This window comes from Diabrotica undecimpunctata, chromosome 2 (assembly GCF_040954645.1).
Source record: "Diabrotica undecimpunctata isolate CICGRU chromosome 2, icDiaUnde3, whole genome shotgun sequence".
Lineage (NCBI taxonomy): Eukaryota > Metazoa > Arthropoda > Insecta > Coleoptera > Chrysomelidae > Diabrotica > Diabrotica undecimpunctata.
This window is the reverse complement of record NC_092804.1, coordinates 40,323,647-40,348,597: the sequence shown is the minus strand read 5'-3', so window position 1 is coordinate 40,348,597 and position 24,951 is coordinate 40,323,647. Positions and strand designations below refer to the sequence as shown.

Sequence of the window (24,951 nt, the reverse complement as noted above, 5' to 3'; positions counted from 1 at the left end):
TAGAATTGACATAACTCATAAATCATCATCTGTACAAAGAAAGCACTTACCACAGGTAATGATTGGCAGGTAGAAAATCAGCATCGAATATCATTGGTAGCAAGAACGTATAGGATGGTCCTTGTGAATTGTTAGGGAACGTACCGTAAATAAATTAGGTTTTAAAACTATCATCTTCGGCCGTGATACAATGCCCCAGAAATTTGATATTTTAAAAGCTTATATGCTTTCGGAATAATTAACGACAAGTGGTTCTCTGAACTTGACAACAAATATGACCAGGACAATTTTAAAGAGGAATTAAAAAAAAAATTTAAAGTAGATTTTAAATAGTTAATATATATATATATATATATATATATATATATATATATATATATATATATATATATATATATATATATATATATATATGTATATATATATATATATATATATATATATGTATATATATATATATATATATATATATAATTAAATAAGATCATAATATACGTATTTAAGAATATTAAAAATAGAATATTTAAGTAAATACCCAAATCGTAACCGTAATAAATAATACACTTTGTGATAATATGAAAAGCAAAGCACTTGTAAATTGATTCGTCAACCTCAAGAACGATGAGTTACAATGAATATTTCACCATGTAGGATGCATAACTGAAACTAAAACCAATAAAAATACATTGTATATGTTTGGACAGCCACGTACCAATAGGATATAACCTCTTAAAACTCGCTAATATAACTGTTCTACCAATGTGAACGCATTTGTACCGGAGATATCGAGAGGTAGAAAACTTACAATGTAGCCCCTTTACTGAACAGTGTTAATATGAAAAAATTCAAAATACATATTAGTTTACCTGTTATTACGTAGAACCTGGCACCTTCTTTCTCGAATGTAACGTCGTTAGGAATGAAGGATATATTGCTTTGGGCTTCGATACAAGGGTGCCTCATTTGTTTCAAATTTAGAAATCCTGTTCCTTGCTTATGGATTTTTGGTTTGACGTAAGGAATTCTTGCCGAAACTGCGGCTACAGCAAAGGAAGTCAACACGTCGACTTTGGCAATCAACAAGTTCAATGATTTTAAGCTTTCCGCATAACCAGCTGCAATTAAGAGAATATGACTTAAAATATAGTTGTAGTGAAATAATATATTTTACACTTTAAAATAGAATTCATGCATATTTTCGAATTCTATTGGAATATCCTGGTATGGTTTAAGTTTCCTCCATTCGTCATCGATCTTTTGCATTGTTTGTAGGTCTTGAGGATTACAAATTCGTGTCAATGTTGACATTAGTAGTAGAGACTTTGGCAACTATTAACACGTCGCATGCTTAAAGCCTAACGATATGCTACTGCTAGGTGCTGAGAGTATTTTTTTGTAAATCGTTATAACTGCAATTGGTTTCTTGTTGGCAGAATACATTTATAAAGTTTTTGCTAAATTTTGTCTTTTTTAACGCGTGACGCTCATAGGCGTCGTCAGCACTAGATCATTAATGTTTCATCCATATGCTAAGTGACTCACATGTGCGTCTTTGATTTTTAAATTGCAGAAAGTCATTATTGTCAAAAGAAACATTTACTGGAAATTTTAATAGAAAACATATTACAATAATAATATTAATAATTACAAATTATTATCATTATGATACTGTACAAAACAATTTCCAACACAAAGGCCAGGTTTTTCAGGACAGAAGCTGCACTCAAATATCGTGTCTTTTCTTAAATTATTCTTTGAACATACCTTACATCTTTTTCTCTTTATCCGACCTTTAGTATCAACATTTAAAATTTTTGAAATGTTGTGCTTGTCTGTTGTTTGTTGTTGTTTGTACACTGGAGTAACCAATACTGTTTCAGAATTTTTTAAAAGATGTCTGATAATTTCTAAACGATATTCATATAAATTCATTTTTCTACCAGTGTACGGAGTATAACTTTTGTACAAATAATAGGAATTTAACAACAAAACTTGAAATATGTGAATACCTATTTTTTTATACCATCTGAGCGTCTTTCGCTCACATGGATAGTAAGCGAGCATTTGATCTTTGCGATCAACACCACTCATAAACTCATTATATTTGGATATAGCTAGGGGTTTTATTTTTATTTGGTTTATTTTGTTTTCAGTTTCGATAAGATCATTTTTAAATTCCGTGGATATGTACATAACTTCTCTTTTATCTCTCCACTTTCCTACTAAAATGCCATCTTTGTATTGCCCTACTGTCTGTCCTTGTGCTAGTTTAGCTTCTAAAACTTTTTTAGGGTTACCTTTTCTCTTGGAAATTAAAGTTCCTGTGCAGAAAGTATTGTTTTGTAAAAGCGTTTTTGCTAAATCAACACTTCCATAAAAATTATCTATAAAAAGAGAATGCCCAACGTTAAGTTTATCTCGCATTAGTTCTAAAACTACTTTTTCAGAGTGGCCTTTTCCACCTGTAGAGTCATAACGTCCTGTATATAATTTCATACGAAGCGCTAAGCCGTTGGGTTCTGTCAACACATACAATTTAAGTCCGTATTTGTGACGTTTGCTTTTCATATATATTCGAAAAGATAATCTACCATGCCACAACACCATACTTTCATCAAGGGATAGATTTTTTCCTGGTTGATATATTTCAGCCATTATATTATTGAAGTAATTTAAAACTGGTTTAATTTTATAGATTTTATCTTCTATTGTACCCTCTTCTGGATTTCGGGCAAAATGTAAACATCTCAAAATAAGCAAGTAACGATCTCGGCTCATATTATTATGGAAACATTTCAATTGAAAAAGAGGATCGGTATTCCAGTAGTCCTGGATTCTATTGGTTTTCCATGTTCCCATAGAGTTATACGTGAATGTTGCAACACCGGATAAAAATAACGATTCGGCATAAACATTTGTTTCCTGCACTATCATCTCAAAAAAAATATCTTCTACAAAGAAGGCAAAAAAAATCATATGGAAGACCAGTCCCTGGAATATCTACTAATAACCCAGAAGATTTGGTAAAATTAAAATTTTGCAATCCAGAATAATCATTTTCTTCTTCAAAATCTAAAAAAAGAAAATAAAGCAATTGTACAAGAAAATATAATGCTGCAAAATAATTCTGTTGATAATATTCTAAAAGGTTGATATTAGAAATAAACATTTCAAAACATGTATACAAATGAAGTTATGATATAATTTTGAATTCATTTCTCAAATCTCGTATTGGAATCATATCTGTACTTTATAATAAACATACCTGTGTCTTCATCTGACAGAACTACACTATTATTGGATTCACTGAATTCATCTTCACTAGATGAATTATTATTTAATATATTATATAATTGATCAGTACTATATTGTGATCTTTTACAGTTCGAATTATTTGCATTCATTTGACCACACGAATCTTCGATCTTTTACAATGTGAATTATTATTTGCATTTATTTTAACAAACGTCAATAGTTTGATAGTTTGACAACTAAAAAGCATGGCAACCTATTATGTAGGTACGGAATTCTGTAATAGGTTTTAATAAATAAATAAAATAATACAATTATTGTAATAGATAGATACGGATTTCGGTTGTTGACTGTGATAATCAGCATTATCTTTTCTAATAATATAAATCCAAAATAAAAAAGTCTAATAGCAAAAAATAGAATAAGGTTAATTTAAATTTAGGAAATATATTAATTTAATAAATTTGATATGGCAAAATAATACAGAATCTAAATTTAAATAATTTTATGAATTAGTTTTTGTACTTGGAGAAAAGATTTTCTTTTTTGATTACCGGTGTCTTTTCTTTGTTTTTTATTTTTATAGTGTTGGTGCAAAACAGAATTATTGTGAGTCCATCTTTGGAAGCCTTACTTGCAGTGCTCATTGCTTCTCTTAGGGCATAAGTTATGTTAGATAATGCTTTCGTCGAAATAAAAATAATCCCGACTCATCTGCGTTAAAATATCTAGCGGTGAGTATCGCTTCAATAAATTGAGCAGTTTTTCCTTTCAATCAGAAACCACTAAGTAATTTTCAGCAGCTGTTTTGTCATATACAAATTTGAAGCAACTATTTTGTCGCTTTCAAAATTTCTCAAGCCTAGAAGAACTAGAAGCCTTCATATCAATGCTTAGTTCACTTGAAATTTCTACTGCTTTTTTTTTTTAATAATTTTACCAGAAACAATATTATTTTTTAACCCCAATTTACGAAGCAAATCGAAAATAATTTGATTCAATACGGCACCCGAGAAGAAATTACCGAAACACAAGTGAAATTGAAGAAGGTAATGGAAACATTCTAAAATGAGAAAAAGAAAAATATAAGTAAAATTGAAGAAGGTAATGGAAACATTCTAAAAGGAGAAAAAGAAATAATAAAGGACATAGACAGAGTATTTGTCATTATGTATATAAAAATGCCGTGGCCGGTCTGCGCTTTTGTGGAGGAAGTATTCTGGACAAAACACAGGACCAACCTGTCACTTCTGGAACAGCTTCATATAAACGACAGGCTAATAAAAAAAGTAAACCGAGAATACCTAAATTACTTCAGCCATAAGAACGGGAACTATGGAACTATTGGTAGTAGAAGGAAAGGTAGAAAATGTTTTTGAGAACTGCTTGATAAATAGGTTAACAGATAGTTTTCTCTACAAACTTTTCCAAAAAGTAAACTTCTATACACAAGGGTATTTATGCTAGACAATACAAAACATAGGTATCTTGAAAACTCACATGTGCGTCATCAGCATATGACTGAAGCGATATCTTGACGCTCATAGGCGTGATTAGCATGCAACGTGTTAAAGCTATTTCTATTTAGAAAGTATATCTTGCCCATGACTGGATCTGCATAATCTTTTCTTTTTTATTTCATAAATCATATTTCAATTTATCGTCTAAATGATTAATATTTTGTCTAAGACATAGCCCAAAAAAATAATAAGAAGAAGAAGAATGATTAATATTTTGCGTCACCTCAATTCCTAGATACATGTTGTTAATGTTGACAAATTTTGTAATATCTTGAGGATCAATTGTTTGAACATTAGTTTGTCTCACATATTGTGGATCCATGTAAGTAAGCAATAGACCTTTCTACACTGTGATAATTTCGGTGTGCAAATTTGTGATAATCACTTTGGAAAAATTTATTTAATTTCAAAAATTTTGGTAAAACCCATTCCAAAAATGGGTAAAAAAGCTTCCATTCCAATTTATCCATAAATTTCAATTTAAATTTGTTTATGTTGCGTTAAGATGTTGAAGTTTAGCGTCAAGAAAATGTTTGTTTTCATTTCAAGGTTTGTATATGTTACACGAGATACTCGAGATAAAAACATAAAGAGGGTGCTCATAATAATCATAAGCTGAAAATATCGTATATTTTACTATTATGGTATACATGCTATCATCTTACGTTGCGAAAAATGTATAAAACGATAATTATCGTACACCTGGCAATGCAAGACGTTATTTTAAACAGTGTTAAATTCGATCTGAAACATTCGGGTTTCAATCGGGAGACTAGAGGAAAATATAATTTTGATCTCTCTCTATTAAGTGCAAACATAATGCTATTTATAGTATCTCTCACTACTTTTGTAATACTAACGATATACTTTTTCTATATATACTGTATAGTATAAATTAGAGCCTCTGCATATGACGCTCTGAATACTAGAAACTCTTTCGAATACTAAAAACTAACTCACGAAGAAATTTTGCCGTGATGAACGACACGTGGAAGGCAAATTATAGATTTCCTTGTCGACTAATTCATCAATCTATCTGCTTTGCAATTTGTAGAAAGCGCAGTGGTAAAAATTTGGATTTAGTTTTGCCAAGTAGGAAATCCTAGAATTTCTAACGTTGTTATAAATCATGTGTTAGGACAAAATTATCTGCTCTCGATAGAAACAAGAGTAGATACAACAAAAACAGAAAAAAATACTTAGGTCCTCAGAACTTTGAGAACAATAACTGGAAAAACATTTAAAGACAGAATACTAAATAAACAACTAAGAGATCTGGAAATTACAGGATACAGGAAATATTGTACGGAGGGTAGGCAGAGAAGAGAGGAGTTAAACCAGAATGTCATACGAATGGATAAAGAGAGACTAGTCCGAATAGTATATTATATATAATAGAAATAGAATAGCAATAGTAGAATTAAAACTAATAGACACTAGACCAACAGGGACACCCTTTAAAAGATGGGGAGACAGCTGACAGTGAACGGCACAAATACGACTAGTCTTAATTAAGTTTCGACACGAACAGGCGATATAGGAAAAAGGCCATCGGTCATCGTTGTCCTGATGAAGGTATACATAATTGTATTAAAATGTTAAGATCCTACACGGTTTCTCACACATTAAGGGGTAAAAATGTTAATTGATAAAAACGAAAATGATGAGATATCCCTCAATTGTGAAAGATCTCCATTATCAGTTGTGACGTAACTTCAGTTTTAACTGAAAAAATCAGAAAGTTTAAATGTTAAATAGTTTACAGTATGTAAATTATATTATAATATATTTGCCACTAACCTGCAACGTCAACAACTTCTTTTACGATATCCTTCTGTCGTTCTTTGTACTCTTCATTGACATTTTGATACTTGTCATTTAAACTAGTTAATCTGTCGTTAGTGAACCTGCAACCACCTTTAATCACTCCAAGTGTTTTAAACTCTTTGTGTTTTCTCAGAATTTTTTCATCTTTCAAAGTAACTCTCAAGAAGTAGCCGAGTTGTTCGGTCGACTCTAGTTTGACACCTTTACCTTTCTCCAAGCCTAACTCATCCGCAACGTTTTCCCAAACTCTATGCATCTTGGCCTGGATTTTTTCTTTTTCCTCGTGTAATTCTAAAAAAATAATTATTAATAGTTTAATAAACTTGCAAACTTTAATTTATTTAGCTAACTAGATTTCAATTAGAGGGTACAACAACACCTCTCAGAATTTACAGCTCCAAAAGCGCAAACATGGCTGATGCCTATAAGACCGAGAGCAAGTAAGTCAACTGTCAAATTTGTATTGTCTCCTTCCGCCCATCATAAACGTTTATAGAATAAAGAACATTTTCACAATTTCTTAAAACGATTTCCGAATCAATACGTAAAAAATGTAATTTTCGTTACAGTTAATTGTGGTTTAATTAATTGCATCTAAAAAATATCTGTTAAAATCATAAACGGTTCGTGTATTACGTTATTTATCTGTTGTGTTACTTTTAACAGTTCTTTAAGGAGATAAAATTATTATATATTTTTGTCCCTTTATATTTAACGATATCGTGAACTTACCTGTTAAACTTTCGTCGTACGAACTTCTTATAAGGAACTCAGCTCTTTCAACCAAACTGAAATCTAGAGTCTGTTCTATCATGCTTTGATAATTTTCCATTTCTGAAATTATTTCTGCCAACGGATCAACTAGCATGTCTTTTACAAACTTATTATTAGTTTCTTTAAGTACTTTTATGATTGATGGCACGGTGCTCACAACTTGATATACCTACAAGGTAAAAAGCAAATAAAAAATCTGAGATTTGTAATTTACATACGCATATACTGCAAAACTGTCCAGCACAGTTCCTTTTAGTTAAATTAAATACGGTTGGGTTTAGTGAACCTAACTACTACACAGCACTACAGTACATTACAAAATTAGTACTATTATTCTAAAATGTAGCAGGCAGATCACATAGAAGATGTCTTCTATGCTTTCGCTGCACGGGAAGTCTCATTATATGTTGAGCCGCCAATGCGTTGGGGCGATTTTCTATATGTCCATCATACTTCCAAGAAAAATGGGATATTTCTTCTTTAACGGATTTCATTTGAAGATCACGAGCAATATTTGATTGGTTAGAGCGTGTACAATAATCCTGAGTACTTTAGATTAAAATCTTTTTAAATTTGGGAAAATGGACTTGTTCAATGGAGGTATGTTTCGCTCTAAATCCAAATTGACGATTAGGTATTAATCGATTTGCCGAAAAAAAGGTTCTATTTTCTCAGCAGGAGAAGGAGTGGGATTTTATTTTCTCGGCAGATTTTCCTGGTTTAGGGATGTAGATATAATTTGGGCTACTTTCCACAGACGCAGTAAGTAACCCGTCCTTAAAACCGCATTATATATTTCTGCCAAATACCTCAACCCATATATGAAAGTTCTTTCAGAATTTTAGCACTAATTAAGTCGTATCCTGAAGATTTTTTAAAATTTAACTTATGTATGGATCTTGTGGCATGGTTAACTGCCAAATTTTGAAGAGGTAGTTCCAGTTGCAGATACGCTTCAACTGTGTTCCAAAGTCAAACTTTTTTCAGCGGGATAAGGTTAGAAGACTTTTTCTAAATGCTCTGCAAATATATTAGCCTTATCATCATTAGTTATTGCCCAGTGGCCACCTGGGGTAGGAATATGAGAGTTTCTTAATGTTGTTCTAAAGCAATTTTTTTTGGCATCTTAATACAATTTTCCAATACGATCTCCATTTCGAAAATCGTTCTCTAACTCGAAGTGAACATCGAAAACAAAATGAACTTATTTTAAAATAAAATTGTGGCTTATTACTAATAAAAATAGTAGATTGTATTAATATGCCACAAGAAAATTGCTTCCGAACAATATTAAGAAGCTGGTATGGGCCTAGCGTCATTCAAAATCGTTAAGGACGATTTGTTAATTGAGATCTATTTAATTTTTTTTTACAGCTTTCCATAAATTATGGTCAGTAGCTTCTAAAGCAATTGTCTCTGAATTAGTATTACATTTCATTGTTTTTATTGTTATTAAGTAGTGCTATTTCTTGGTGATTTTTTATTTTATTAACGAAGACACTTTTTGAAGTGTGCTAGTTGATTCTTCGCTTGGAGTTGTGTCTAATATTGCATTCTGAACGAATCTTGTAAAATGTTTCGCCGTGTTGTCTATATCAACATTGGTTTTTAGAGAAATATATACACATCGGTTTAGAACGTCTTTCGACGTTGTCCGATACCTAAACACCATCTCTTCCTATCTTCGCAGTCGTTTGTTGTTAAATTTCTTTCGCTCATGGACTTGTTTACGCCGTGTTGCCATTCTAATCTGGGTCTTCCTCTTTTCCGTCGACGTATCGGTTGCCATTCTATTACTTTTTTGGGGAGTCTTGATGCTGGCATCCGTTGAACATGCCCATACCACCTTAATTGTTTCTTCTCTATATCTTGAGTTATATTTCCTTCTATTCCCATACGTTGTTTTATTACATCATGTCTGATTCGGTCTCGTCTGGAAATACCTAAAGATCTTCTCATTGCATCCATCTCTACTGCTTCTATTCGCTTTTTGTTCTTTTCACTAATTCTCCATGTTTCAGCGCCATAAAGAAGAGTAGTTTTAATCATGGTCTCATATATATTAAATTTCCTTCCTTTCGTTATCTCTTTACTCCACAGTATACCATTGAGACATCCTAAGACTTTCTTTGCTTGAGTGATTCGTTTTTCTATTTCCCGTGTACCAGTTCCTGTATTGTCAAAGGCAACACCCAAGTAGTCATAGCTCTGACAGCAGGAAATATGTTGTCCGTTTTCGAGGTCTATGTTATCTGACTCGTTTCCAATACAAAGATATTTGGTTTTTGTTGTATTGACATTCATTTCCCAGTCGTGATATTCTTCTATCAGTTTTCTTAGCATGTACTGCATGTCTTCCCTGTCGGTCGCTAGCACTACCTGGTCATCAGCAAACTGGAGTGTATATATACATTCATTGCTAAGCTCTATACCCATCCTATGTACCTTTCTTTTCCATCTTTCCAATGCCGCTGCAACATATATCTTGAATAAGGTTGGTGAGATACAGCATCCCTTTTAGAGAAATATGTAGATTCTAAAAAGTATCCAGATATTCACGAAAATTATTCCAATTTGTGTCTTTTTTGCCTAACCTTGGAGCTGTTTCTTTTTGTATTATGTCGGTGCCGACTGTGATTATAAACAGGAGAATGGTCAGAAGATAATGCAAGACAAGAATTTGCCAACAAGTAATTTTTAAGCATACCCTTGTAAATTACAAAGGCAAGAATACCATGCTGCTCGTGACAGAAGGATAATATCCAAATTATCAAAGCAATATTTTAAATTGCCGCAGTATGTGCCTTGCATTAGCCCACATATAATGTAAATCAAGACACCAGCAGTGTCACATGGAAGGTTGACACGTTCTATACTGTCAATACAATGAAACTAATTCAAAGTACTTTCCACAAAAACGAGAACAGTTCGATGATGACAAATTATTTCAGCACGTATCACAAATTGTAGACCATCATATGAAAGAGGTAGTTCAACTTTATGTACGTGTCTAGGTCTTTCTTGTCCAAGACTATTGAATCAGGACATAGACAAATCACATGATCTAGTGCACATGTTGTTCCATCTTAACCATAATCCATGATTATCATACGTACCATGGGAACACTCAATGAACGTCTGGCATGCAAGTCATCATCTTGTAGTCTATTTTTCAGTTTGCTCACATACTTTTAAGTTATGGTATGTACCAAGACCTCACGGAGTTAGTGTGTAAATGTATGAACAATTCGGCCAGTTAATATTAGCTTAGTTGCAGCTTAAAGATATCAATGTGTTTCAGCGACATGAACAAATTGTTCATATCAATGACCCAACCGCAAAATCAGACTCCCAGTTTCAAAATAACGCGAAACGACAAGTAGCAATTACCACTTAAACAGGTTTTGAATGCGAACGCTTCACGACGGCAGTTGCTGTTCGACAATCTTGTTTTAGTACGATTTTCAAGTTTATTGGATCATATCTTTGAAATTGGAAGCACTCTGTATTTATAATGGAAAGTAATTAAGCAAACAAATTTGAGGAATTGTCACTTTTTCATTAATAAAACACTGCAATTGACTGATTAATTTAAACTTACTTACTTACTTACTTAATCAGTAGACTCATTTGTACCTTTCGGTGTTGGGCCGTTTAAAATACAATTCATTACATTACAATATTTGACAGTCTTCTGAGGTGTCCTAGCTCTTAACGAACTTTCTCCATTCCTTCCTATTGGATGCCATCTGTGTTGCTTCCTGCCAAGTCTTACCCTTACTCTGCAGTATCTGCGAGATGTCACTGTTCCATTCTTTAATGGGTCTTCCTCTTCTGTTCTTCCCTATTTGTTTGGCGTCCCACACTCTTTTAACTTGTCTATTATTGTCCATCCGGGTTAGATGTCCGAACCATGATAATTTTTTCTCTTTGATTGACTCGAGTATCGGTTTGATTTTGAGTCTTTCTCTTATTTCTTCATTTCTGATTCTATCAGTTCTTTTACTCCTATCGTTCTTCTGAGGTATTTCATCTCTGCTGCCTGAATTCTGCTCTGATGTCTTTTGTTTAATATCCAATTTTCTGCTCCATATGTCACTGTAGGTCTATATATTGTTTTGTATATTGTCATCTTGGTCTTTGTTGATATTTCTTTGTTATTAAGGAATCCTCTATTTAGTGCTTGGAATAGTTTTCCTGTGTTTTCCATTCTGTTGTTAAGATCATCCTCGATGTCTCCTTTGTTGTTGATTACTGTTCCTAAGTATTTGTATGAATTTGTCTGTATTATTTTTTGTTGGTCTATCATTACTTCTATTTGATCTTCCGTCCCTTGTTTCCTTGATATTTTCATTATTTGAGTCTTCTCTTTGTTTACGTTTAAGTTGTATTTGCTTGCTTCTAGGTTCCATTTCTCTAAGTTGTATTTCAGTTTTTCTGCAGTTTCCGCAATTAATACTATGTCGTCTGCAAATATACACATCTCAGCATTTATCATTTGCATTCTGTTCCAACCGATGCAGTATTTCTTGAATGTTTTCTTACATTCTTTCACTATCTCATCTATTACATTTATGAATAGTACTGGGCTGAGGCTTCCTCCTTGTCTAACTCCTTGGGTTGTTTCGAATGGTTCTGACTGTATATTTAACATTCTTACTGTATTTGTTGTTTTCATGTATATACTCTTTGTTGCTTCTATCAGTTCTTCACTTACTTGTTTCTTCTTTAGGCTTTCCCATATATCTTTTCTTTTGACTGAGTCGAATGCTTTTTCCATGTTTATAAAGCTCAGATGTACTTCTTTATTTTTCTTTAAGGCTTTTTCTATTACTTGTTGCATGGTGAATATATGGTCGTGTGTGTTGTGTCCTTTCCTGAATCCACTTTGTACATCCTCTAATTTATGTTCTATTTCTTTTCTAATTTTCCTTTCTATTATGGTTTCGTATACTTTTGCTGCTACACATAGTAGTGATATACCTCTATAGTTCCTACAGTCTCTTGTGTTTCCTTTCTTGTATATAGGTATAATTACTGCATTTGTCCATTCTCTGGGTATTACTTTTCTCTTCCATATTAGGTTATATATGTATAACAATTTTTCTTTTGCTTTTACTCCTATATATTTCATCATTTCTGGTGCTACTTCATCGCTTCCTGCTGCTTTTCCAATCTTTATCTTTCTTATTGCTTCTTCCAGTTCTTCTCTTTCTATAGTTTCTGGATTTTCCGTATTTCTCATGGATATTCTCCTGTTGTGGCTTTCCTTCTCCATTGTATTCGCTTGATTTCCATTCAGTATCAGCTGAAAATGTTCCCTCCATCTTTCCATTATTGTCTTATCGTCGTTTATTATTGTTCCTTCCTTGTTCATTATTTGTTTCAGTTTCGTTTCTTTGTTGCTTCTTAGGTTTTTCAGTGTTCTGTAAAATAATTTTACGTTTTCTGTGCTGTTTTCTTCCATTTTTTCCCCGAATTTTTCCCAACTTTTCTTTTTCTCTTTCTTAACTATCTCTTTAACTTTTGTTCTTTGTCTCTTATAATTTTCATATTTTTGTTGTGTTTTGTCTTGGATGTATTCTTTCCATAATTTCTTCTTTTCTTTTATTTCTCTTTTCACTTCATCGTTCCACCAAGATGTTCGTTTCCCTCTGTTGTTATTTCTTGTGGTTCCACATATTGATTTAGCTGTTTTTATCATCGCATTTTTAAATTTTCCCCATTCTTCTTCTTTATTTAAAATAAAGAATTAAATTAATTAAAAGAATTAAGATTAATTTAAAACTGTAAATAAAAGCGGGCAATAATAAGCGTATTGGTTAGACATGTTTGATTTACTTATGATGAGTATGCTACTCATAGATTATGAATTCTAAATTATATTAGTAAAGGTTAAAAACTCATTTCGACATAAAGTACAATACTTTACCTTGTAACAATCCTGAAGCCTTGCTTTCTTTGATGCAACTTTCCTCGACAAAGGTATCAAATCAGTTACTCGGGGTAGCCAATCCTTTGTCAACTGCGTTCGGACATCGGAATTCTTCGCAATCGTCTCTACAATTTCTAGTCGTTCATTAATAGCCAGATAATCTTTTAGCGGTTGCTTTATCCACTGTTCCAGTAACCTGCTACCTTGTGCGGTGATACAGTGATCCAAAAGTCCCTTTAAACATGAAGTGTTTGTTGATTTACTGATCTTGTTGCTACCAGGTGTGGGTTTGGGCAATACGTTCAGAGCGTATAGAGCTGCATTGTCGATTCTAACAAACCTATTAACAAAAATTGTCCATAACAATTTGTAGTATTGTAACGAGCCATCGAAAAAAAAAATCGTAATTGAGATAGGCCATGGAATAAGCGTTCCTTCTTTTGTATGGTTAATGACTCCCATTCAAGCAATTTAAAACAAATATAAATATAATCCACTTTTGAGACATACTTAGTTGCTTTCTTTAAAACACAAATTTAAAGAAAATAAAATAAGCACACAAAATAGGACACACAAAAAACAATTGGCGATGCTTTACTTACCTCTTGGTATCCAACGTACTAATCTTAAACTGATTGAAATTCTTTTCATCTTGACTAATCTCGAAAAATTTGATACCCGCCTGTAGACAACACATAGCATTTTTAAGGTTTGTTTCGTGGAAAGAAAAAGCGTTTCTCTGTTGGCCTTCGGCAAAGTACAAAAGCCGGTTTAAGTCTTGTCCCAGATCTTCGTCGGTGAAATCTGTATTCTTGACTTGAGATACCATAATTCCTGAAAACGTAGTGTATTTCTTTATTTATAAATTTCCGACCTCAAACCCAAATATATGTATGCAATACAATAAAATTACACTATTATTTTGTTAAGTTAATTCAACTTTGCTGTGTTCTGTATATTACTTTCGCTTTTATGCATGGATTTTCCCAGAGAAACAATCTCTATATTACATTTGAAAATAATTGGTAGCACAAATTTTATTGCACGTGAGATAAAACCCAATATAACATTACAAAACAGTGACGGAGATTTTCTAAAATAAAATATTCAGCATTGTTCTGAAAATGTTTGGTTTTTACCTAAAACTTTTAAACATACCAATTTATTTCAATTCTTGTCTTAAATTTTGTACATTTTAATTAACAAATGATATAAGTACGTAATCCCTAGAGGTACAAAATATTTACAATTTCCAAAAAGGAGAGGGTCAATTTTTGAGCCATTAACTTTCTTAGAAAGAATTAAAATTTCGAAACGGCAGAACGTATTTTGCAGATTGTGAATCGTTTAAGTTAGAATAACACGTTGTGTTTGTAAAGTCCTGTGATTATAACACGCAGAATTTTTAGTTCTATAATAAAAAGCGATATTAATAATAAGCGAACTTGTGTAGTTAAAATGTCACAAACGTATAATTTTACTTCTATGAAATTAAAGTATCATTTAACAGTGACAATGAAAACTTTAGTGTGAAATGTACATGATGCTCTTATATATGAACATTTTATAAGTACTGTTCCGAGTATAGTTTCTAAGTGTTCAGATCTGACCGGAGTTGGAGTTGGACTTTTAAAGCAACGAAAGAGTGTAAGTATTACAGAAGCACCTAAAACGTCAACAGGAAGAAAACTTATTCATATAGACGATACTGTGCAACAATCGATTCGAAGAAAAGGTCATTTATTTTATTTACAAACAAGATTGCTACTTTAGATAAACTTTTAGTAGACATTAATGAAAACGAATCTTTTAAGCCAAACATTAAAAGAGATAAATTGTGTAAAAACTTACGTGAATTAGAATTTTTTATGAGAAGGAAGAAATTGTTTGTTGGAGGAGGCAATATTTACGGAAAACTCGAAAATTGAGGAGGAGAAGGCAAAAATATTTTTTATTTAGATGAAACATGGATAAATGAACGGCATTTTGTAAAAAAAAGTTTGGCAAAATAAACTGGTTGCAAATACTCGTCAGGCATTTACAGAAGGTTTGTCTACGGGCTTAAAATTTCCAAATGGTAAAGGTCGTTGTTTAATTATTATCACTCATATTGGAGGAGATAAAGGATTTGTTGATGGAGGCTTGCTACATTTTATTTGAAATTCTACGAACGACTACCATGAAGAAATGACTGCTGATGTATTTGAGTATCCACTTCACAAAGAATTTTCTGCTGATCTACATAACTTGCAGTTTTTGTTTTAAAATCTTATGTGACTTAACGGCTCTTTTTTTTACGGGATTTTCCGAATGGTATACAAGCAGAGGCATGATTTTGCAGTAGCATTGCGCAAAGTGCTAGAGTTAATCTATCCTTTATTGATCCTTCCATTATCCTTCATGGTTATATAACGTTTTGTGAATGTCGAAAAAGCAAAAAGCACGAACCCAACTTATCAATTAAACATTTGGAGCGTATGTTGGGGTCGTGTGCAGTGGTGTAGTATTCGATTCTTCGTATCTCAAAGCTTGCTCTCATCTGAAAGAAAAATATCACTCGCTCTGCGGCTGGTATCTCAAAATACTCGTATATTAGGGAACTAGTATATCGACGTACCATTGTACTTGTATCTGGGATCATTGATCACAAATAGATGGTCACTACAGGATAAGATAAAACGTACATCTGATATAGCAAAGATCGCCGTAGGAAAGATGGTCAAAATATGGAAGGATCCCCAAATTTAAGAAACTCTAAAAATGAGATTGATTAACTGCTGAATATTCCATATACTGACATACGGATGCGAATCTTCAACAACTACAATACTTTGGAAATTTTATGAGATCAGACAGAAAACACGGGGAGACTCATCATACAAGAAAAAGTAGAAGAATTAAAAGAAATGACCAGAGATACAGATCATACACATCTACAAAGAGAGAGTGTAATATTTGATCGGATTTTATATTTTACAATTGGTACTTGTATGTGTGTCAATAGATGTAAAATATTAAAATATTCCGCTAATTTCCAGTAGTTAGAAAAATTTCAATGGCTTTCAGTGTTCTTTTTATATCGTGGTAATTATATTATGTTAATTAAGGATCGGTCGACGACGTAAAATTTTCTTTATTTTCGACACTAAAGCTGGTGTACTTTTGCTTGCAAATCTTATTAGACAATACAGATAATTTGCAAAAAAAAATGATGAGCCAATTTAAACAACTATAATTTATATTGATTAAACAGACTATTAAAAGTTTGTCAAATAAAAATAATTTTATTTTTTTTGCGAATCATAAACTAATTAAATATAAAAAGGAACAGGTGGTAGTTTGGACCAATTACATTCCAAAATATGATTATTGGTGGTTTTAGACACATGTTAAATTATACTCCGATAGAGAATATTAAATATTTATAAAATCTTAATTGGAGTGTACTTGAATCACGGATGGAATCACAACATGAAGAGTTGTAGAGTGATCAAATTTTGTGAAAGTCCGTTATATCTGTTATTAGAGACGTTACTAAAAAAAGTTACTTACAAAAATAGATGGTAGCTATAAGCTTCAGATTTTAAAATTATTTACAAATATACAGGGTCCTCCATGAAACATCAAAGATATTTTGTAAATGAAACACCCTGTGTATTATTTTAAATTTAAAAAACGCTTCACATCTTCCTTACAAGAATACAAATTTGTTTTCTGTTTAACTTTAGGATATTTAAAACTTCTTCTTCTTCTTCTTCCTTCTTGTATGTAGGCTTTAAAGCCTGTTTCTTCTTCAATATTAACCTCCTAAATTGTTTAAATTATCGCACGATCTTTTTCTTGGTCTGCCAATACTTCTTCGTCCATTTAGTGACTTATCTCGTGTTATTCGTACTATCCTATCTTCTGCCATTCTACTAATGTGTTCGTTTTTACGTTTAACATTTTTTAAATAGTTTCAAAACAAAAACTATTATATTTTTGGTTATATATTTTTTTAAATATTGTTAAGAAGATTTTAAGGTATACAAAAAAATATTTTTTTTACTTTTAGTTTTTTTTTCACCACTGCAGTTTGTAGTGTTTGTATTTTGAAAATGATTTCCGAAGTGGAAATCTAAACGTCAAAAATAAACTTATTTTAAACTTATATTGTGGCTTATTCAATACGAAAATAGTAATTATCTTCTAGTGATGTTGGCGACCACATTGACCTATCTGCTTCTACTCATAGCAGCTCGAAATACATCGCCAGCCAGCATATACGTCTTCGTCCAAGGCCTGTCTTCCCCCAATATTACCTTGTAGAATCAACTGTACAAGGCGGTATTTATTATTACGGATAATGTGGCCGAAGTAAGCCATTTCTCTATTCTTTGCGGTTTTAATAATTTCTTCTCTTCGCCTCTGAAGAATAGTTATGTGACATGGTTACAAAAAATTATTGTAAAAAATTAAGTATCACTAGATGTTCTTTTTTTGTCACTTTTTATATGTCACCATTATATTAGTTTTCATAATCTTCCCTTGAATTTTCTTTTACTGATTCTTGTATTTTACCATTTATTCCTCTCCTTTTTTATGTTTGATTTCGAGTCTTCATTTGCTACACTACACTTTCTTTTAGACTATCAGCAGTTATTTTAATATCCAATATGTTGAAATTATTTATATAAATAATGAAAAATTGTTAATTAAGTACACTTACCAGTTCGTTCCAAAAGTTTCTTTATCGTAACGAGATCGGGCGTCGATCCTGTCGGCAAAATACATTCCTTGGGTCCGATTTGAGCAATTAAACTTTCCAATTCGGAGAACGTATCGTTATCGGTTAATTCGCAAACTTCAAACTTACATTCGGAAATATTGATACAAGCCACCGCCAACAACTAAAAAATATAAGCAATTACCAAATTTTAAACTGACATCAAAAAATGAAAATTATTTATCATAATGAGTGGTACGATACTCAACACTATCTGTTTCTCGTTGAAATAGTTCATTTCTTACTTAGGAGTACAATATCAATAACAATTATTTTAACCCAAAACTCCTTTCAAGATTTTTCCAGGAAAACCTCCCTACAGGAACAAGAATTAATGGAGAACTAATTTCTAATATAAGAGATGTAGATGACACTGCCCTACTAACTGATACAGACACGAACTTACAGAAAGTCTTAGACCTACTTAATGAGGCTTGTCGAGAGTTTGGAATGAAGATTAACGAGAAAAAAAACCAAGATAATGGTAATCCAAAAGAGACATCTTATGCCTTTACCTATAATGATAAATAGGAAGATATTAAAACAGATAAATATTATAAATACCTTGGCTGATGGATTACCTACAAGCTTGACCCACAACAAGAAATTAAAGCGAGACTGGCTCAAGCTAGAAATAGTTCGTTAGAGATGCGTGGTATACTCTGCTATACACATATAGATATCAAACAGGATTAAAACTTATAAAATGTTTTGTTTCATGTGTGGTTCTCTATTGAGTCGAAACGTACATGCATTTGAAATGACGATGGACCGGAGAATTTTAAAAATTTGAAACTTGGACAGCACAAAAAACAAATGAAGAAGTTCTTCTTGTAGTGCTTATACGTTTCATATGTTTTCGACCATCATGGCAATCTATACTTTCCACACTGCCGCTCTGAAAAGATTTGTGGTTGTTGTGTTGAAGCACTTCTTCTTCTTCTTCTTCCTTCTTGTATGTATTCAATATTAGCCTCCTAAATTGTTTAAATTGTCGCACCATACTTTTATTGGTCTGCCAATACCTCTTCGTCCATTTGGTGATTTATCTCGTGCTATTCGTACTATCCTATTCTTTGCCATCCTACTAATGTGTTCGTTCCACTCCTGTTTCCGTTTTGTCACCCATCCATTTATCTCTTCTATACTGCATGCTCCTCTTATGTTTTCTTTTCTCTCATTATCCAACAGACTTTTCCCTGATATTCGTCGGAGTATTTTCATCTCTGTTGTTTCTAGTATTCGTCTCGTTTTAGACGTGTCAGGTCTTGTCTCCGCCGTGTATGTTAATATAGGTCTAATTGCCGCTTTATAGATTCTTGTTTTTGTGTCTTGTCTTAGGTGTTTGTTCTTCCAGATTGTGTCATTAAGAGATCCCGCCGCTTTACTTGGTTTTAAGCTTTGTTGTCGTACTTCTTCTTCAACATCTCCGTAACTAGTTATATCTATTTCCAGATATCTAAACCTTGCTTCCTGCTTTATTATTTTCCCATCAATTTCGATTTTACATCGTAGTGGGTATTTAGATGTTGTCATACATTTGGTTTTTTCTGCGGATATTATCATATTGTATTTCTTGGCTGTTGTATTGAAGATGCGTGTTAATCTTTGGAGCTCGTCTTCTGTCTCGGCGATTAATGCGGCGTCGTCTACATAACATAATATTTGGATTTCTTTGTTCGCCATTCTGTAGCCATGATCTTTACGTACTGCTTGTATTATTTCGTCCATTATTATATTAAAGAGAAGTGGGCTTAACGAGTCACCCTGTCTGACTCCGCTTTGTACTGGTATACACTGTGTTAGTTTTCCATTTATCTTTGCCTGTATTCGATTAGGGAAGTAGATGTTTTCGATGGTTTGTATAATATTGATTGGTATGTTTATTTTATACAGTGGGTGTAAGACGTCTTCGACTTGGATGCGATCGAAAGCCTTTGTCAGGTCTATAAAACATAGATATGCTGGTTTATTGTATTCGATGGCCTTTTTTGTGATTTGTCTTAGTACAAATACGGCGTCTACGCAGGATCTTCCGGATCTGAATCATCGTTGTTCATCTGATAAAGTTGTTAGTTTATTGATTTTTTTGGTTAGGACTTTTGTAGTAAGTTTAAGTGCGGTGTTTTTAGATTTTTCAGCCAGGAAATCCTTCGCCTTCCTGGTCGTCGTTTTCCTTCTACTTTTCCGTGTAAAATTAGTTGCAAAAATCCATGCATTACGCTGTTCCTCATGATGTGACCTAGGTATTCGATTTTGGCTGTTTTTATTTTATTGTGGTGTACAAGAAGTTCTAAATAGACTAAATATAAAAAACAACTATTGAGAACGATTAAATTAGGTTATTTGGGTCATTTGCTATATAACGAAAAGTACTACATTCCTCAATTTATCATTAAGCGTAAAATAGAAGGAAAATAGGTATTGAAAGAACAAAATTGTGCTCGCCAGAAAAATGTTTGTCACCATAACCGCTAATCTCCAATTATGGAGACGGCACATAAAGAAAAAGGAATACCTTTTCATTCACTACAAATTATTAGAAGTTAGAACTTAGCCGATATAGGTAGCGATCATAATATGCTGTTGTAAAAAATAAGAGCAAAATTCAGATAAAGACAAAACCCAAAACCAAAAGTTAAAGCGGAAAAATTAACGTAGAATTATTATGGGATCACTCAACAAAATAACTTTAGAAAATAATAAGAAAAAAATATAAGTAAATAAACAGAGGAAGCCAACATCGATTTCCGATGAGAAAAATAAAAACACTTAATACAATAACTGTATATAAAAGCTGCAATAATACATATAAATCTGTTTATATGTATGTACCTGTCTAAATTACGCTGGTTATTATACGTAGATCGCTTTCATAATACGACTTTACGCAAAAGTTCAAAGATTCTCCAAAAGTAACTTATTTGTTATGACAGTTTTACAGACTAAAATATCATTTTGTTTACGTAAGCCTTAAATAGGAGGAAGTTAGGAAAAATTGAGTGGAGTGACTGTAGATGGCAATTGATTGGAACCCCTATCGCATGGTGACGAGCAAAATCACTAGTTGATCATCCAAATCAATTTAAAAAAATCGTTCTAAAATATATGTAACTTTTTTTTTTCGTCTTTATAGAGGGGGGTCTGGAGTCTTCAAAAGATATCTCAGTCCAGGACGCCGTCTGACTGACCTTAGTGCAGGATTAGTTCTTTGTACTCCCGGCGATAGCTCCCGGAGTACTTTAAAATGCCCTCTTGTCGCTGAGTCTACGCCAAACGCCTACCTGCTAAATCAGACCCTCCTCTGTCATTCAGCGATCCGGAAGCGGAATGGCCGCTTTAAGGATGGCATCCCTTCCGAAGCACTACCTTCATTCATTCATTCTTCATTCGTCCACATCCACAGTCCATTCATCAGCAAGGAGGCTCCCTGTCTCGTTTCAGGTAGCGCGTAAAAGACCCTCATCGCTCCTAGTACGGCATCACCCCCAGATGGGCATTTCCTCCTTCCCCACAGTCTGACCCACTGATATAGTACACAACTATATCACTGCACAGATATAGTTGTCTATGCTAGTACAACCTGCTTTATTTTCAATCATTCTCTCAATAATTTCTCTCACTGTAACAAAATTCACACCTGTTTCTCTTTCTATTCTGTTCCTTTCTACTATCCATATGTTGCAATCGAACATCGTATGTGTCACAGTGTCCGAGTGTCCACAGTATAGGCATTCATCTGTGTCAGCCTTTTCGAACCTAGAGCGGTAGGCCCTAAAATACCCGTGTCCTGTGAGCACCTGCGTCAGGAAATAATCCAGTCGCCTGTGGCCACAGTCCACTCAATCTCTTATATTCGGAATTAGCATTTTCGTCCACTCTGCCACATCCTCCGTGTTGCTCCATTCTTCTTGCCATCCTTCAATTGGCCTTTCCCTTTTCTGTCTTCTCTCGGCCATATTAAGGTTTGGGCCTCTTTCTCATAGAGCTCTTTTCTTACCACCACAAAAACATGCAACGGAACACATCCAGTGATGTCCACAAGGCTGCCGCAGACACATTCCTGTAGGCACATGCCACTCGCAACAGACTTGTTCTGTCCACTCGCGTCATGAGCCTCCCATAGGCCGTTATCTCTACCGCCCCGTTCCAGACTGGTGCCGCGTAGAGGATGATCGACTGTACAGCACCGTGAGGGACCTTACTCCTTTCGGATTTGGGTCCCCTAATGTTGAGCATCACCCTCCCCAACGCAGCCGGACTATTCGCAGCTTTCCGGGCCACCTCCCGCACGTGCTCCCCCATTTTCCATTCTGGTGCAATGTCACTCCTAGATACTTTACGTGTTTCTTGGGTGTCAGACATGCTCCCGCACATTGTAATTCAACACTTTGTCTGTTCCTTTTCCTCTTCAGAATGATGGCTTCGGTTTTCTCTGCCGCAAGTTACAGTGCGTGCTGCGACGTCCATTTCTTTACGACGCGGCCTGCGTTCCGAACCCGGTATTTGAGATCTGGCTCATTCCGGGCCACTACCAGTACAGCGAGGTCATCCGCGAATGCGAAGGAGGTTGTACCCCCATCTGTACGACAGATCCCTGGGTACCCCGGCTGTCACGTCCACGATCGTGCCCTTTTCCACCATAATCCTTCTCTCGGACAGATACTCTGCCACCACATGCATCAGGTAACCAGTACATTCTCTCTCCTCCATTGCCCTCATTACCTCGTTCCACTGCAGCGTATTGAATGCATTCTTAACATCAAACAACAGCAGGGCCGTCCAGAGATGTTCATCCCTTCTGTTGCGCATTGCTTCGAGTACACTCACGATTGCATCAATTGTGCTTTTCCCTTTACAAAAACCAAATTGCCTCCGAGATAAACCACCTGACCTTTCAATTGTCGTCTATGCGTACTCACAGCATCCTTTCATACAGCTTACTGATGCATGGAAGAAGACAGATGGGGCGATACTTTTCCCTAGCCCTGGGGAGCAGTATTAACCTCGATGTCCTCCAAGGCTCAGGAAAGGTTTGTGCTTCCAGCAGTTCATTCATGTGTTCCAGAAGCCACGCAGGCTCCACCCGACCTTGAAAATATATGTAACTGCCCGATGGAATTTAATATTTATTATTGCCAAACTCTCATAAAAATCTGGGAAATCTATAAACACTTTCAGATATGTATATGATTATATGATGCAGTAATATTTTCCAACAAGTGTATATAACTATTTATATTCGTATCGAGAAAGAATCATTGCTGTGATTTCTAGATATAGTTTAAAATCAGTGTTTCAAAAAATAACAATAGTGGCACTGGTTTTGTTCTGAAGCTATTTTCTTGTGGCATTTTAAATTAATTACTATTTAAATGGGAATAAGCCACAATTTAGAGGTTAAAATACGTTTATTGACGTTTCAATTTCCACTTCGGAAATCGTTCTCAAAATACAAACATTAGTATACTAATATACTAATGTTTGTATTTTGAGAACGATTTCCGAAGTGGAAATTGAAACGTCAATAAACGTATTTTAACCCCTAATTGTGGCTTATTCCCATTTAAATAGTAATTAATTTAGTGGCACTAGTTAGCAAGTATTATAAGTAAGTATATAGGTAATAGAAAAATTAATAAAAAATTTAATAATTTGTATAGATAAAGTGGACGGAGCACAGATCCAATCAGTCGATTCTCGAAGAGCTAAACATTCAGACCAGACTCTCCTCTCAGTGTCTTGCAAATGTTTTAAAGTTTTTTGGCCACATTGCGAGAAGAGACAATGACAACTTAGAAAGATTAATTGTATGCGGAAACGTAGAAGGACGTAGAGGCAGAGGACGCTCACCTATCCGATGGTCAGATCAAGTACAGAAAGCCACTGGAGAGACGTTCTCCGAGTCCATGAGAGCAGCCCAAAATCGCAAGAGATGGAGAGAATTGACAGCCCGCATTGTAGGAAATCACGATCCTCAGCAATGAGGAAACGACAAGAGAGAGAGATAGATAAAGAAGACTGGGATCCTTCTTCTTCCTCTTGGGTTGGACTGGAATCCAAAAGTAGATATAAAAAGTAAGGAAACGTTAAATTCAGAAATTAAAATCTAAGAATTTCAGATGTAATTAGAGGCACTAAATACACTCAAGCAAGTACGTATTAAATTGACAAAGAGGTAATCTACATAATTCTTACCCTATTAGCGAAAACCTTCAAACACATAACAGCATTATTGAACTTTATGGACGTGTTTTCAAACAATAAATCTTCGAACTGACTCAGATTACCAGGAGAGCCCTTATATTCCAACTGCCATTGATTACTTTTGGTAGCCTTTTTAACATACACTTCAACCCTGTACTGTCTTACTAAAAGCAGTTCTCTTAGAAATATCTCGAACTGACCCTTGCTGAGTGTGACGTAGCTGAGCTGTGGCTCCATACCCATGTATTTGACTCTGGCGCAAGTACATTCCACGGCCACTGCGGTGTCGTCTCCATGGAGAGAGTAGAATTCAGTTCGGTTGAAGAAACGAATAGTAGATGGAGCTTTCTGAAATGAAAGGAATATGTAAGTAAATATTTCATTGCAAACTTGGATGGTTTAACTTAAGTGATAAAATTTACTATAATAAGGTATAAAAAATATTTAAATGTCACCATCTTTTATGCCGTTTACAGATATTCAGATCTAACAATAAAACACTGAAAACTTCTGTTTTCAACACTTCCACAAAATTTATTTTAAATTATTATCACTAGAGCTGTTTCGGCCAGAGTGACCAAAACCTTACATCGGTCAAACTGGTAGAACTTTTATCAAACGTATAGCAGAACATAAAAGGGCTTTTAATAATAGAAAAACAGACTCTATAT

General features: G+C 33.9%; 1 protein-coding gene across 1 annotated transcript in view; it reads right to left on the bottom strand.

Moving 5' to 3' along the window:
• The window catches only part of spel1 (DNA mismatch repair protein spel1), a 90,511-nt gene that overhangs the window by 9,965 nt on the left and 55,595 nt on the right, over positions 1 to 24,951 (bottom strand). The window contains exons 3-9 of the mRNA XM_072522703.1: positions 24,272 to 24,628; positions 18,017 to 18,197; positions 13,911 to 14,142; positions 13,306 to 13,648; positions 7,332 to 7,542; positions 6,573 to 6,890; positions 867 to 1,115 (exon numbers count right to left, since the gene is read on the bottom strand). Of these exons, the coding sequence (XP_072378804.1) occupies positions 867 to 1,115; positions 6,573 to 6,890; positions 7,332 to 7,542; positions 13,306 to 13,648; positions 13,911 to 14,142; positions 18,017 to 18,197; positions 24,272 to 24,628 (1,891 nt within the window). The remainder of the gene's footprint in view (positions 1 to 866; positions 1,116 to 6,572; positions 6,891 to 7,331; positions 7,543 to 13,305; positions 13,649 to 13,910; positions 14,143 to 18,016; positions 18,198 to 24,271; positions 24,629 to 24,951) is intronic.